Source organism: Tigriopus californicus, chromosome 7, assembly GCF_007210705.1.
Source record: "Tigriopus californicus strain San Diego chromosome 7, Tcal_SD_v2.1, whole genome shotgun sequence".
Taxonomy (NCBI): Eukaryota; Metazoa; Arthropoda; class Copepoda; order Harpacticoida; family Harpacticidae; genus Tigriopus; species Tigriopus californicus.
In genome coordinates, this window is record NC_081446.1 from 13279411 (window position 1) to 13295845 (window position 16435).

The window sequence follows — 16435 nt, forward strand, 5'->3', positions numbered from 1 at the left end:
CCAACACCGCGCCATCCGAGTAGTCTTCGACGCATAGAGCTTTAACGGGGATTGGTCGCGCGAAAAGCCGATCAATGGAACGAGCGAAGTCTCGAAGTCTCGAGTTCGGCTTCTTAGAGGGTGTCCCACTTGGAACAGAATACTACCCGAATCAAGAGCCGAGTGAACTAAGACGTGAAGGTAAAATCATATTCAAAGAAAATGAAGGGAGGAGAAGAATGCTTCGAAACCCATTTCCGTTTGAAGTGCGGTAGTTGCAATGAGAGGTGTTCCAACGAAATAGTGTTCTAAGTGGACCCAATTGCCTCCTTGGCACCGTCTTTTTCCGACTTGGATCGAAGCAATACTTGCAGAACAAACCGTTGAGAAAAGGCCAACAATGCTACTGACAGTTTTTCTATTAAGGTAAGATAACCAGATGACTGGGGCAGGTTGCAGATCCAAGTGGGAAAAGAAGTGAAAACAATTGAGTTGATTTCGCCCAAGACAAAAGATGCTCCAGGAGCTCAAGGAGATCGTCTGGAAGAGATTAAAGGTACAAAATGATTTTTGTGCTACCAAGAGAAGTCATGCTCCCATTGCAATCTTGACAAATCCCAAGTGACAAAAACAATACAACCAGCCCCTTTCACATAACTTTAAATTGAATTTCTTCAATGCGCATTTTTTCCGATAGACCGAAACGTGTGGGTTTGAAATCTGATCCTATTTCCGCATCATCCATCAATGCAGAAAGAACTTTTCCAAAGGAACATTGGATACCACTCAAGGGTTAAATGGCTTTTTAAAACCATCTCATGATTCTACCCACTTGGGAGGGACGCTCTTTGTCCTGTTTGTTGTGGGACCAGTTCCATTTTGCCTCCTCCGCCATTTCAGGGATCTTTTTGATCCTTTGATGCCAAAGTTTCCGCGGATGAGAAACATGGACAACTCAAGCCTTTTTCCACTTCTGAGCTCGTTTCGAATCCTGCAGTCAGCTCCAACACTTGTGGCCTTTGATGACGGCCTGCTGTACCGTACATCCGCCTTTCGAATCCTGCAGTCAGCTCCAACACTTGTGGCCTTTGATGACGGCCTTGACTCACCTTCAGCCTTTTCTAGATTCAAATGACACAGCCTTATTTACAGCCTCTCGGTCACCTGGTGCTCCAGCCAATTACCAATTCGAACCACTCCACTCACTCATTCGACCCGACCTTCTCCAAGGTTGGCACCGAATCTGTCCTTGAATGCAACCACAACGGATGATCTCACCCCAGCGATGACTTTCTCGACTGGAGAGTCTGTTTACACCACGGATAGTCAGACATATCAAAGGATGACGGCTCAAATGAACGCCAATGGTAATGATGACAATAGCCCACCAGTGAAAGGTTACAATCGGTATGGATTGGCCTTGAGCCCGGTTCAAAGTGACCTCTTGGATTTGGGCGTGAAAGTCGATGGAGAGGCCGCTTATAACATTCATCAGATTCCAACTATTGATGGTAAGTTGGCTCTTTATATGACAATTGAAACGACACCCCTTGAATGAAACCAGCTATTCTTTAGATTACAAATTAAAGTTTGCAGGCTTATGCCTCGTTCAATCGACAGAGTTAGATAGGCTTGCATTACTCATTCATGTTTTTTAGATAGGGAAGCGTAACATCCTGTAAAAAGAGTGCACTCCATTTATGGATGCGAATTAGTGACTAAAAGTTCCCGTGAGAAATGTATGCGAGCAGAGTCAAAGTTGTTAATGACGTCATAGAGAAAAGCTATCTTGAAAAAAGTAGAGGCCGCCTGTTTATATTCAAAGTCCCGATGATACGTTTTCCTTCAACTCGTCGTTCTTGGCTTTCCCATTACTTCATCTTCGCTGCGGAAATTCTCCGTAAAAAGATGACAATTGAGACCAGGCAAAAGGAACATTGTCAATGTCGTTTTTCCTTAATTTCTTTTACCCTGGTGTTTCTTGTTTCAATACTTGGAGGACAATGAATTCTTCGACATCTGAGCCGAGGTTTCTGTATTCCATCCCCTTTTGTCCAAATTGGAAGTCCAATAGAGGGAAACTTTTCAATCCCACAGGGAAATGTCAAGGAGCTCGGCAGGAAAATGAGAATTCACCTCCAGACATACCTACCCTTCTAAATGATTAAGGCAACATTCGGTACTGTGTCTGGGTAAGTTAGTACAGGCCATTTTATTTGATTGGGAGGGATGTTCCCAAGGGTTTTACGGCACATGTGCCAAAGTCAAGAATTGCCTTCACACGAAACCTCCAGAGATCCCAGGCAATCAATGGATGAGTCTGCAACGACAAATTGGCTCACAAGGTTTCTTAAGGTAGTTTAGATCACAACGAAATTGGCAATAGTGTCCTTAAGATGCAAGAGTGTATCACCAATTTTACCTTTAAAGAACTCTTAAATGCTCGGAATGTTCCCACATCAATGGTTTTACACTTGAGGGACAAGGAAATAGTTCCTCGAACAATTTATTTGCTGCCCGCAATTTTCTCCCAGTCCGTTATGAAGATTTCTGTTCCATTGCCCCGAAAAATAATGAGATGAACGGAGTGGGAAAACCACCAATACCATCTGTGGGATCGTATATACAAACATAGCTCAACCATTGGAAGCATACGTGTCTCGGTCCGGCTCGTGACTTGGTCAATAAAGTGAAGAGAAATCAGCCGCTCTATCTTCAAAGGCCTCTAAAACATTCCGAGTATATCCGTGTGTGAAATAAACAACATTTGGAAAGAAAGATCTGTTTGGACCGCTCGCTTTACGAGCTGAAGACGCACGGATTCATTTGCCAGTCCATCCTTTGAAAGTGAAAAAGGCTGTCTAAGTTTGACTGAGCTTGTGGCCCTCTTTTTCACGAGGCGAACTTGAAACTTTATTCGACCTTCTCACGACGGGTTAGCAAAAGATGATTCTGAACTTTTTCATTATGTTGTTTACCCACATGAAGAGGAAAAGCTGGGACCAGATTTTTTCACGAGTTTCTGCGTGTGTGAGTCCAAAGCTTGTCACAACTTCACAAGTTGAAGATCTCGGCGAGGATTCTCTTAGATGTCTCTAAAAGATGTCAGTTCATTCTACAGTTGGCAAACATTAATGGCGTGCACGACTGCTTCAAGTTGACTCTCACTAGAGTTTCTCGGTCGCCTTTGGCCATACATACCGTGCCTTTTTATTCCATTGAATCAAGGATCTATGTACGGTACTAATCGCATAAGTAGAGATTATAGTACATGTGAATGCATCAAATCCCAGTAATTACTAGTCAGTAATCATGTTAACATTGTTTCTCATTCCTCTCTAAAGCAACGCCAGCGATGGCGTTGGAGTTCCACTCAATTGTCTGCATTTGCCCTCCCCACGGTTTTGACGCAGTATCACAAAAAAGTGCTCATTAGTAAATGCTCGCCTGTTTTCAACTACTGCACTCCCTTTGGTTTTATTTACCCTGAGAGTTTTTAAGAAGTTAAAACCTGCGTTATTTATGAAGAGCCAATTTGAAAATCCCTCGTTCGACTTTGGCTTTGACCTCACTTGAACAAATATTTACTTTTGATTGGGATGTTGGAACTTGACTGGTTTTGGAACGGCGGAAAATTGACTTTCTTTTGAGGGGTGTGAAATTTGCAATTTCAATAATTGTTTAACTGATAAATTGGCCACAAGTCGCACTAGTATTATCTTCCAATTTAGAAAGGGGGGATGTTTTTGTAATTACTAAAGTTTGATAGTGCTGTTGCAGTCCTGAATTTGATGTTGGAACTTGACTGGTTTTGGAACGGCGGAAAATTGACTTTCTTTTGAGGGGTGTGAAATTTGCAATTTCAATTATTGTTTAACTGATAAATTGGCCACAAGTCGCACTAGTATTATCTTCCAATTTAGAAAGGGGGGATGTTTTTGTAATTACTAAAGTTTGATATGTGCTGTTGCAGTCCTGAATTTGATTTCTGGACAATATTCATGTTTTAGTGTTGATTTACTCAAACATGTAAAAAATCCACTCGACATTGAGTACTTGAAAACGATCATGAAGAGACTCATTGTTGCATAAATGAGAAAATCAAACATTTTTGATCACCCTCACGAATTGCAACAAAGCCATGTCAATTGACCATGACACATTGTGGGAATTGCATTTTGAATGTACTTAATCAAAACTCCATTGGTTTGAAATGCAATTAATAACAATTAATTTCTGCTCCATCTTATTCAATTACATTTGCTTTTCAATCACATTTTTACTCATCTCGTGCAAATTACAAAATCACGATTGCTTACTCAATTTTGAAACACTTTTGACCACTTTTAGCTCATTTGATTGCGGGATTTCAGTAGAATTGTTTTCCTTCAATTTCTGATCGGATTTACTGTCATGGTATGGATGGTATTGCAGTTGGTATGTCTTTATTCAATATTTTCTAGAAAAAAAATATTTTACGAGCTTTGGGTAATTCTACGTATATGAGTAAAAATGGTTTCTGAATTATTTTAGGTAAAGAAAATCAAATGCACTTCAACTTAGCAGCCTTTTATCAACTTAAAATCAATGTCACCAAAACAGTTGAAGTAATTCCACCAAAGGTCTACCAACTCAAATTCGTTGGTAAGCCAAATATTGCACAAAGTTTGAATGGTAACAACTGGACAAATTATAATCGTTCATTTTGATAGTTTTGGGAACTATGATTCCTTGGTGCGGTTTGTTAAGCCCGTGACAATGCAAACCAAAAATTAAAAGAAAATGGATCCGTTACAATTTATCGCAATATCAATATGTTTGAGTATAAATGTAATTAATTGCAATTACTATTGCAGATTATGTATTACGTTGTTTTGATTTTTATTACAATTGCAGCTCAGGTCGGGCTATTGCAAAACCATCAAATCGAAGGCTAATGTACAAATGCATCTGTCCCATCACGAAAGATAATTTCAGATTTTCACCCTCGTTCTGAAAAACAAAATGTCTGGCTTGTCTTTACTATACATGTATGTTATTTGTGGTCATTTATTGCTGGGAGAAAAGTCAGGGTTCATTTTTGTACATTGCCCGTACGTATAGTTTGGGAAAAAACTCACGACGTTTTGACATGTTCCAGGTCTCTTGAAAAATATCAATGCACCATGTTCCATTCTATGTGACGCATTTTTGAGACCCTCTAGCGAAGCCCATGCCTTCAAATTTAGATTTGGAAAGCTCTTATCAATTCGTGATGACTTAGAACTTGCACCAAAATTACGCCATCAGAGGAAATTTACATTAAAAAACCTCGGATATGTAGACCAAAAAGTGATCCAAACGCAAAAAGGTCAATCTTCCACATTGTGTCACATTCAGTGAATGGAATAGTTATCTGAAAATGAAGGTTATTTGAGCAAGCATACCATGGTATTATTGAGCAAGTTTGTGAATCAACGTGTGGTTGTCTCAAGTTTATGGTTAAACGAAACACGGACCAAGATATAGGGTCATAAAAGGGTTCAGGAGAAGTGCTGGCGATGGTATTTAATTAGCCTTTTACAGGAGGTTCTTAAACCGTCTTGGTGGGCCAAATAAGACCTGGAAGGGGATACGAGGCCCTTTGGTATTGTCAAAGGGGCCTGATTTTAAGTTCTCCCAATTTAAAGGGTAAACCAGTTACAAACCACTTTCACTCAATTTCATTTTGGTCAGTTCTTGAGACCTTTGCACGAGTATAAGCCCATGCTTATAACCCCTCAAATCATCCGACTCTAAACAGGATGTGTTGAATCTTTTTTCAGCTGATTACACTAGAAACCACTTTACGATTGTATTGGAGAGATCCTCGACTACAAGTGGAACATCTGTTGGGCAACAAGTCATCTGACTATGTCCTTCTCCATCCCGACACTTCCAATTTTATCTGGTTCCCAGACGTATACATAGGTAAGCAAGTCAGTACAGATGAGGGTTCTTAACGCATAAGAACCCCTATAACGTATATCCCACAAACTGGATTGGCATCTTGCAGATTTTGCCAAGGCTCTTCGGATCCCCACCTTGATCATCCGACCCGCTTCCTTGAGGATCTATCGAAACAGTACCTGTCGATATGCAACACAGTAAGCCACCCATGTTTTACCAGATTTCTTATAACGACATTTTCTCCTGGACCATTAAAGCTGAACGTCGTTATATCTCTACAAAAGCTTAGATTGGACCTTTATAAATTCTTAACGCTTTTTGCTTACGATGCGTTTCACCTTTGACAGTGAAATTAAGTCATCAGTACTCCGTTTTTTTGTGTGTTTTATATTTTCGAGACTTGTCTTGGATTTCTGCAGTATTTAAAAATCCTATTTCTTGCAGTCAGATGTTTCCATTGAAAACGTATTCGTGATTTGGTGAATTGTTCAACCGTTCGTTGGTTATGATTGATAATCCCTAACTGAAGCAAAAAGAAAGCAACTAAAACATTCCACCCATTTCATTTCCCTTTTCACAAGGTCGAGTAAACTGTTGGGCAAGCATCTAGACAGGTTTTCTCACGACCTCACCGAGCAGCTAATGAGATATTTTGTCTCATTCCAGTCACTAAAAAGGGAACAGAACAGAAGGTCCATCCAGTACATTACATCTTGATTACCTCTCACACTCGAGAGCAAGCGAGAGTTTGTCTAGAGTGAAAAGGAATACTTGATCTTGCCCCTCAGGAGACTTCTTAATGGCCCAAAAGCCTCGTCAAGGACATCTTGACTTGTTATCTGCGAATAACGAGCTCCTTCTGTTATTATGACTCTGGGATTGGAACAGAGCACCAATAGATGGTTTCGAAATTACCCAATCTATTCCAACAGCTGTTAAAAAAAACAACCATGACATCAAAGTGAAATGAGCGCAATTTCCCTCATTTGGCGTGAGTAAACAGGATAGTGCAACAGTGATGAGATGGTTTGAGTTCTTTGATCGTTTGGATTAGATTAGATAACTAGCTTTGTTTGTCAAAATGAGCCTCATTTGCGTTTTGTAAGGAAGAGCGATGTTTCTCAGTACTTACCAAAGTTTGTTCCCCAAGGACGATAACCACAGATTTGGAGTCATTGTTCCATTATTTAAAAACAAACCTTTCGGATGAGAATGATACTTCAGGTTTATGCCTTTGCTGATCCTTGAACTTTGACGGCATTTTTGTTGACTTCTTACGTTTAAAGTGAGGGAATACGCCCGACATTGTCGCCTGTTCTGGGTGGGACTTTGAAGAAACTTTTCAATGTCAAGATAATGCCCATGAACAGCATATATTCATGAGGGTTTTTGAAAAAAAGGAACATCTCTTCAAGAGGGAACCCGAGACTTGAACATCAAACTTTTTGATATTTGCCCATTTGGTCGTTTTTCGAACAGAAACACGTTCCCAACTTATTTGCATACCGATATTGTTCCATCAAGTTTTTCGTCTTTCCTTTGGAACCACCTGGTAAAGTCTTTCGAAGAATCTGGAAAAAAATCACATTTATCACACACACCTTAGAAGCCTTCTTTTTTTTGTGAAAAATCGTGCATTCAAAGGCCATCATTTTCTTACAGGATCAACTATGACGTGGCTTGTCCTATGAACTTCGAGAAATATCCTTATGACACGCAAGTGTGCAAAGTCAAGTATGAAAGCTGTAAGTATAGATCTTTCTTATTATAGGCTAACTTCAAAATCAGTTCTAATAATAATCTATTTGATGCATGAACGACTGGAATCTGGACGAGGATGCTAAAATTGTGAAAAGACAATTTGAAACATAGTAAATGGATTGCGTTCATCTCCAAATGAGGCTGACCTCTCTCTGGTCGCTGAAATCATGAATTTTAATTTTTAACTTGATCAAGCCAATCGACCAGGAGTTATATCATTTTAAAGCTCGCTACACAACTCTACACAGAATAAATGACCTCACCCTTTTGAGGTAATTCAATACCAAAACTTTGTTTTTGTTTCAATATCTGCCCTGTTATGTACTTATAACTCTTGTTCCAGTAGTTTGATCGAGCTGAAAATTAAAATACATGATTATAACGACCTGGAGGCAATCTCCTTTCAAGAAGAATAACATTGACTTAACGTAAATGGCTCAAATCGGAGCTGTTAACTCTCAACTTAGCGTCCCCGTCCAGATTCTAGGCGTTTTTACCCGATTTTAGGTTTTTATAATTTGCGAACGAAGTGAAATGGATCTTGTCTTTGTCCTAAAAGTGAAGGTCGTTTTCAAGGATCACTTCACATTTTTGTGGAGTCCTCTTTGTACTGCAATCATTTGTGGAATGCGTCAAGATGCACATCGTAAAAATTAGAATCCGATATTCCGTTAGAAGTTTTTGCCATAAACTTGAGTGCTCCTCGATTGTTCGACAATTTGATCTTTAGACGCTTACGAACACGAAGAAGACATACTTTCCCATCTTCGAACTTCGAATTCCGATTCTGCTTTCTTTGTCGTAAAACCAGGATGGCCTTCTGAAGGGATCCTTAAGTTGGAACCACTCAGTTTATTGGTTTTCTTCGCATAAAATATTCTAGTTGGAGCACCCCGAAGGCCAAGCAAAGCCTTTGATCACATTGACCGCTGGGGAAGAAATACGATTTCATTTCTTTCTTTCGTTCTTAACCTACCTTTTCACATTCAAAGGCAATTTGAACTAAATTGTAGACTGCTCCAATTTCCTTAACAATGTCATACTGATTATGGAGATAAGGAATAAGAAATTACTAGATTCCCATCGCTCTCTAAGCAATGTACTATTCTTATTTTGTTAGCATCTTCCAATCAAGCCAATGGCAAAATTTACAAAACTTCGGCGCAGGTTTTTTCGGTAGGTAATCAAATTCAGTTTCACATTTGATTGAGCCATAAAGGGCACAAAGCGTGGGAGGGTCTGTACTTTCATTGCGGATGTGAACCAAATTTCACACCGTTTGTTGGCCTTTGAAATGGCGATCGAGACAAAGCCGAGAAACAGGTTGTAAACTCTGTTGCATTGCATCCATAGATGGGCACACGATCGAGAAGATGCGAGTGGTCTGGAAAAAAGGCTTCGATCAATCCAAGGTGACCGAGAACAACTACATCAGCTTGGCTCAATTCGAATATGCGGTCTTCTTTGAAGAGAACTACGAAGAAGAAATCGCCTCAGGTACCATAAGATACACATCCTTAAGGGCGAGGCTAGCTGACATTACCTTACCTTCCATCCACCTGTTTGTAGGAGTGTATCCTGGCGTGATCATGACCGTGTTGCTTCGTCGAAAGATCAGCTACCATCTGCTCCAGACCTATCTTCCGAGTGGTCTCTTTGTTATTGTGGCCTGGCTGTCCCTGTTCCTTCCGCCGGAATCCATTCCAGGTCGAGTTACTATGGCTATGACAACCCTCCTCACTCTGGCCGCCATGTTCGGGGCTGTAAGGTGAGTGGGTGGGTGAGCGAGTGAATAAGAGGGCTTAGAGAGCGAGAGATCCAGTTTGCCATCTTCTTAAGGCAACAGGAAACGGAAGCGAGCTCTCCTGTCAACTCAATCAATGTTGTCTAACCAGATTAGGAGTAACTTCGCGTCCTGGCCACGTGTTGACTGTCTTCACTCAAGCGCGAAGTACAAATCCAAATTGAACTTCAGCCTTTTGTGCGCAAGTTCCAATCAGGATTCAACTTGGGAGGAGCTCTCTTGTTGTTCTAAGCCATTATTCATCCACACGAATGGCTCACATTTTCCGACCCAAAACTTGACTAACGGAGCACTTAAGATGCATTTTATATTGAAACTTGAAGGCCATTGGGCCGTTTTGGCCCTTTGGCAAGTACCAGCCACCCTTCCAGTGAAAAGTGATTTGTATACAATGCCCTTGGCATGGAACCCGACGCACATAAAATGTGAAAGTACTCACTTAAAAACCCAAGGGTTTGCTTGTTTACGACTGGTAGACACGCTGGGACTAGAGAGCGAGCTAGAAACTGAAAGTGTGACAAAAATCAAACCAACCATCTCAAGTCTTCATTATCCGCTTTCCTGGGTCCACCGGAGGAGGAGGTTCTAGAGTCAAAAAGCGATAATGGAGAAGTACATCCCGCAGCTGTGTCCAATTGTCTCGCGAGGCAAGGCAATATGGGGCCCACACAGGGCCTGGAACGTCGTTTGTCGTCGAGGAATGACGCAAGCTAAATGAAAAAAGAGGCACCTCTCTCGTTGTCCCAATAATTCTTGGGGCGTGTTGTTAATCGGACCACCTCGCCCTCACGGTTCATTAATGGATCCACCTTTCATTAGGAGTAATCTTGCGAAGTCGTAATTTATCACTCCCCTCACTCTGATAAAGAATAGACCATAACTTCTCGTTTTTCGGAGCACTCATCAACCAGTGTTCTCGCACGTCCTGAGCCCTAAGATGGATCCGATGTGGGGACCTCGTTTTCGATGAGCAAATTCCACGATCTGGAACGATTCAATAAAGCAAAACAAACATGGCTCATATTTCACGAAAGGGCCCGAAGAACAATTGAGGAAGGATAGATAGCCTTTAAAGACGACATCCGATTTCTAGCCGTGGAATCTTTTCAAGGATGTTCATGTATGCCTTTCTTTTTCATCTGTTTCCAGACAAAGCACCCCAAAAGTCAGCTACGTGTCTGCCTTGGATATTTGGATGTGTACTTGCATAATATTTGTCTTTTTCGCCCTCCTTGAATACGTCGTCGTCTTATGGTGAGTAGACAGAAATAGTTCCAAAATGGGTTTCTTTTCTTCCTGCATTCACAAGGCTCTCACTGACTTCTATTTGTCATTGAGGGATAAAATATCCATTCCTTTTAACCGTGCATGCAATGAGACTCATACGTGCGTAAAAAAACAATGGAATCCAAATTATGTATACTACTACCACACAAAAAAGCCATTATCTTGAATTTGTTTTGAGACATGACTTTGAACTTTGAAATTGCCTTGGTTCCAACTTGGAAATTGCTGAGCGGAATTAACATCCAAATGAAAAATCCTGTCCCCCTTCCATTTTTGGTCAAACTTATTCACATCAAGTACCTGTTTTAAGAAAAATGACATAAGGTGCACTTTTCAGATTTATTGTCCAATTGAGATGATAAAGAAAAAGCCACAAACGAAAAGAAAAGAAAATGTTCTGGCACTCAAAAGCTATTGGATGCTTGAGAAGGTTTTCTTTCGAGGATTAAGACACCCAGACTCTCTTCGGAAATCGCCAAATGTTGACTAGTGAACAACTTTTAAGGCCATTCCTTACATTGGTAAACAACAAATATGAAAAGAATGCAAGATATGTAGTTAACCCTCGCTTGTCAAGATCATTTGCAAAAAAGGCCGCTAAAAGAACGTTTTTGGTGTCTAGGGTGTGTGGCTTTTAATCAAGATTAATCTACGGTTCAACTTCAAAGTGAAGGTTACAAATTCTACCTCTTTGCACAGGCTCAACTATTTCGAGAGCTCTATGAATCGTGTCATACCTAACTTTATTGTACTTTTTTCATATGCATCAAACACACTATGCTATGGCTGAAGAATCAATAACTTCATTCATAAACCCCTGGATCTGGATAGAGATAGTTGGGTCGAAAATTGACATTTCGGAATGAGGTCAAGGCTTTGCGTTCTTTTTTTCAACGAGACTGGACTCAGATCGCTAAAACTTTGCATTTCAGTTCTCTGCTCAATCGAGGACAAAAATGAAATTGAAATCTTAGCGATCGTAGCTGGATTCTTAGATACGGTCGCCTTGTCTTGTCTCCTCTCGTCTCACCCGTCTCACCACGGTGGTCAAAAAGCCCTGTTAAGTGTTGAAAAAATGGCTAAAAGTTACCAAGATTTATTTCGATATTTCTGGTAGCCTTCAAAAAGGCTTTTGAACCACTGTGGCAGCCGTCTCGTTCATGAGACGAGAGGGGTAAGCTGATCTGATCATTGAAGAATCCAGCTCATGTCACGTGAATGAAAACACAATGCGTTCACTTGCTTCCAAAATGTCCATTCTGTACCCTACATAGCATCCCAGGCTATGTTCCTAAAACAAAGACTAAAAAAGCTGATTTGTTTACTTTTATCTGTTTTACTACATAATTGTAGTGCTCGCTAACGAATAACTAAAAACTACATACATATATATGTATGTGTCAGATCTTGCATGTGACAAACTCATTGCGATGCTAAGTCACTATCATGACTAAAGTATGAGCGATTGTATGTTAGCTCAATGTTCGGTCCGGGGTCCTGATTCTGATGACTCAACGTGTTCCCCGTGGTCCTTGGAATGGTTAATTATGGTATACCGTGCACTGTTTGTGGAGCGAGGAAGCACTCAAGGCTCCTCTCCGCATTCCTCATATCTGTTTATTCAGAGGTGGCCACAACTCACAAACACCTCCTCCTCCTCGTCGTTCCACCCACTCATCCTTGCTGACAAGTTCCTCTTCATAATTAATTTGAACACGACCGAGTACTTCAGCTAATGATCTCTTTGTAGCCTCTTGAACAAATGTCAAATTGGAGGCCTCAACCACCGAGAAACCAATGGGCGGTTTTCTCGCCGAGGCTCGATCAACAGTTGTCGCCAGGGCCGACATCACCCGGCTCCCATGGGATCTGGGGCGTCCCCGGGTCAAACCACGCCCTCAGATACCCAACCCCGTCAACGACAACAACGTCACTCTTGCAGTTCGAGTCTGCAGGAGAATAATGGGATTCGAATCGCTTTGGACGGATCCGCGTCCTCGCCACGAAATTTTGCTCATGTGGGTACTGATCCTCCAAGTAAACAGATGAGGTATCAAGAGACCAAGAAGAGACGGAACGTGTTCCTGTGTTGCTCCAAAAGAGCTCGCAAATCTTCGTTGAGGCTCCAGAAATATGACATTGAAATCTCAACACACACGGTAAGTGTTTTTCTACTTAAGCGGTTTGAACGGCAAAGAATGCAGATTGGATTAGATGAAAATGGCATAGCACGTTTTATTGATTTTTGGAATCATTGGAGAGTGACTTCACGTTGGAGGAGCAGTGAATAAAAGATGAAAGGCTGCAAGATCTTTTGGAAACGTGGTAAGAATAGTTCCTTGACCTTCCCAATACCGTATACTACCGTATATGAATTAATTATGGATTGTATAATATCGAGTACAATTCTTCCGTCAAACGATTTCTTTCTTTCATTCGCGAACACTATGAAAGCGCCGTTCTATTATTCGTTAGCGATCAAAATTGAAGTTTCATGCTCACTAGCCATTTATCTTCTTAAAGCTCGGAGACTTTTCAAGTTATGAATCGTCAATGCTATTTTTCATAGACGCAGAAATTTCGATTATCTTATCATGGGCAAGAACATCATTAAGAGCTACCCCTGCGATCTGGAAGATTTTTCGTGGCTCGTTAGATACCCACTCTCTGAATGGAACTTCAAAGCTATGTTCTGACTGGATTGTTCCACAATCCTTTTGTATCTAGTATATTACTCCAAAAGGGAGGGCCTGCTTGTGACATTGATCTAGTACGGTCAGTCCACCACCACAAGAGTCGATACAAGTCGGGAGGAAAAATGAGATCATCAAAGTGAATTCATTCTTCAGACCCAAATAAATGACGTCAATTGAGACCCTCATAAAGTGATCATTGTTTATGGAGCAATTTTATAAAGTGGTGGCTGGAAAGTAATCTTTTACTCCCGACCACTCTTAACATCGGAAGAACATGTTCCAAGGCTAGGATGTTACTTCCTCTTGGCATTGGTCGATGCACTCTGGGCATTTTTCCCCCTGTGTAAGGCCAAATGATAAGGCCCCCTGTGGCTGTACTATGTACACCACGTGGTCGTCCTTGACACTCGCCAAATTTGAGCCATCTGGTACATGGAAGGTACGAAATACTTTTACTGTTATCTTGAAACAGCTTTCTCATTTTGGTATCACGTGACTTGTTTACTGGGTCTGTCCAAACATACTCAAAGTACTAGTTTGCAAAGATGTTGAGTATTTAGCCGTTCAACTATGTTTCTAAATATCCACCTCCAGATGCTTTCGTCGAATCCGATACAGGTCCCCAAACGAGCAATAGTGAATTAACAATAAGTTGAAATGACGACAACAATGGTGTGTGTACCCCCAGAAATATTTTGATATCACTCTGTGCTTGTGCACTACTCAGCTTGTTTTTCTCGTTGTAGGCAACGGCTCATCTCAACGTAAAAGTGGTTGATGTCGTTGACGCACATACCGTAGTTCAAACCACTGACTTTTAGAGATGTGGACTGCGAACGGAAGCAAAAATTGCTCATCTCCTAAACCGTTCACTTTATTCCCAATATACACATCATACGACCACAAGATCTTGTTGAATAGATGAACTTGGCCAAATTGGAGCCTAAAACAATGTTTAGGGAACTCAGGAGATGTATCCAAAGTTATGTTGTTAACACTACATAAAATTCGAATTTTCGGCCTGCTCTTGGTCAGATATATAAGCTTTTGATAAGGTAACTTTGAAACGAACCACTTTATAAGTAAATGATGTAAAAATGGCATTCCTTTAATTGAAAAGATCTGCGTTTCTTATGTTATTACTTTAATTCGAAAAATGGCTCAGAGTTGTAATGACCACGAGCAGGCCGATTTGACGCGAAGATCATTCACAGTCCATATTTCCAGAAGTTCCTGTTCAAACCCAACATACTCGTACATGTTCGTTTTTGAGTAATGTTTTTTCTCAATGAAAATCCAAAAAATACCTTTGAAGATCAGTACTCGGCTTGCAAAATCGGGGTTGATCCTGAGAAGATTTGGTGCATGACTGGCATTGCAGAGTTTGGCATGGTTTTGAAATAATAGCGTAGGTTTGAAGTGTGTGTGAAAAAAGAAAAAGTCGAGTACAAGATTTTCTGTCAGACGATATGGCAAACTTTATGACAAAATAGATTCCGTTGGTAAAAATTTTCAATTCATTAATAATATCTGCTTTTTGTGGGCAAGGCAAATTATCCAAGGTCAACGTGTGATTTGCTTGAGATGGGATATGAAAAGTTCCATCAAGTAAAGTTTGCCATACAACTATGAGCTTGAAATCAGATATGAGATCGATTGAAAGGAGTCAATCGTTTCCGATAATTCCTCATCAAACTTTGACGATCAGATGGATTACTTTCTTCATCTGAAAGCAGAAGGAGGATAATCTTGGTCGAAAATCGTTTCTGGCAATATGAAATAACCATTTTTCAAATGTGTCTTTCAAAAGACCATCACATGATCATAAATGGATTGACGGGCACTGAAAATGAAACGTGTGGGTTGGTTTCTATAAGCACAATTGGCAGACACCAAGAGAGCAGATGTAAAAAAGTACGCTTTCCGTTTAACAGCCTGGAATCCAAAGTTGAAGCCGAAAAATTTCTTGACAGGCTCTCAAACCCATCACAACCAGGCCTAGGGAATCATGAATAGTTTGGGAAATTGAAATATCATAGACTCGAGCGAGAAGAGCGAAGCCCATTGAATACAAATTTGCTTCGTGGGAACGGTTCTTTCGCATACTTTTGTACGAAATCCACAGTACAATTGTTCCAAGAATTGCCTCCACCCTTGGGAGATGGATCAGAACCAGTAAGCGTATGAAATGCAGAAAAAGTTTTCAAGTCGGACTTTCAATGCAAAAAATGCTTGGTCGTTAACAGTGTGCCTAGACCTAATGTGAAAGAGGATAATTAGGAGTACATCCGTAAGAACAGCAGACCTTGCTAAGGTATTTTGCTTTAGACTACGATTAACATCATTAGCATGTATTCCATCTACGCAAGTCATTGCTAACGTAGAGTACGCTAGATAGGACAGAACATGCTACTGCTCGTTCACTTGCCTCGGGTAATTGAATATGCACTCGAGCAATTGAAGTTCTTATGCATTTTTTGCCCTAAGTATTCGAAAGAAACGGTCTTTTTCCGCTGATTCTGTAAGAATTGGAAGGAAACTGGGAAAAGTAAACTTAACACTTATGAGAAAAAATCACAGACGCCGTGAGTTCCAGACTTTGAATCCAAAATGTAGCACATTATTACTCTTAGCAAGGGTAAACCATCAAATCAGGGACTGATTGAGGGATCAATAGGACAAAACTTGATACCCTTAACATCAACGGAATCTCAGCTGGAACGAGTACACCACACCTGAGTTACTAGGCATTCTAAAATTGATATCCCTACTCATTTCCATATTAGTCTTTCGAAGGGTATCTTTGAATATGTGTATGTTTCAAGTGGAATCTCTGATTTCTCTTTTAGCAAAATCGCCGCTCAAACTTCAGCGAAGGCTCGTTGTCCGCCAACTGTTGCGGTGGATCCCATCGAAAGATGATCCAACGCGTCGAGAAATTCTGCTCTTGCTTCATGGCGCTCAGCTTCTTCCTCTTCAA

The 16435-nt window shown here is 40.7% G+C and overlaps 1 protein-coding gene across 1 annotated transcript; it reads left to right on the forward strand.

Annotated features, from left to right (window-relative positions):
- Positions 1–109: 109 nt before the first annotated feature.
- Positions 110–16435, forward strand: LOC131883523 (gamma-aminobutyric acid receptor subunit beta-1-like; the record flags this gene model as incomplete). The annotated part of the gene is given in 11 exon segments (XM_059231012.1): positions 110–405; positions 1132–1490; positions 4876–4880; positions 5784–5928; positions 6014–6104; positions 7570–7652; positions 9022–9165; positions 9238–9436; positions 10622–10726; positions 12510–12918; positions 16305–16435. Coding segments are annotated over 11 exon segments (1697 nt in total), but the record flags the coding sequence as incomplete, so codon positions are not given.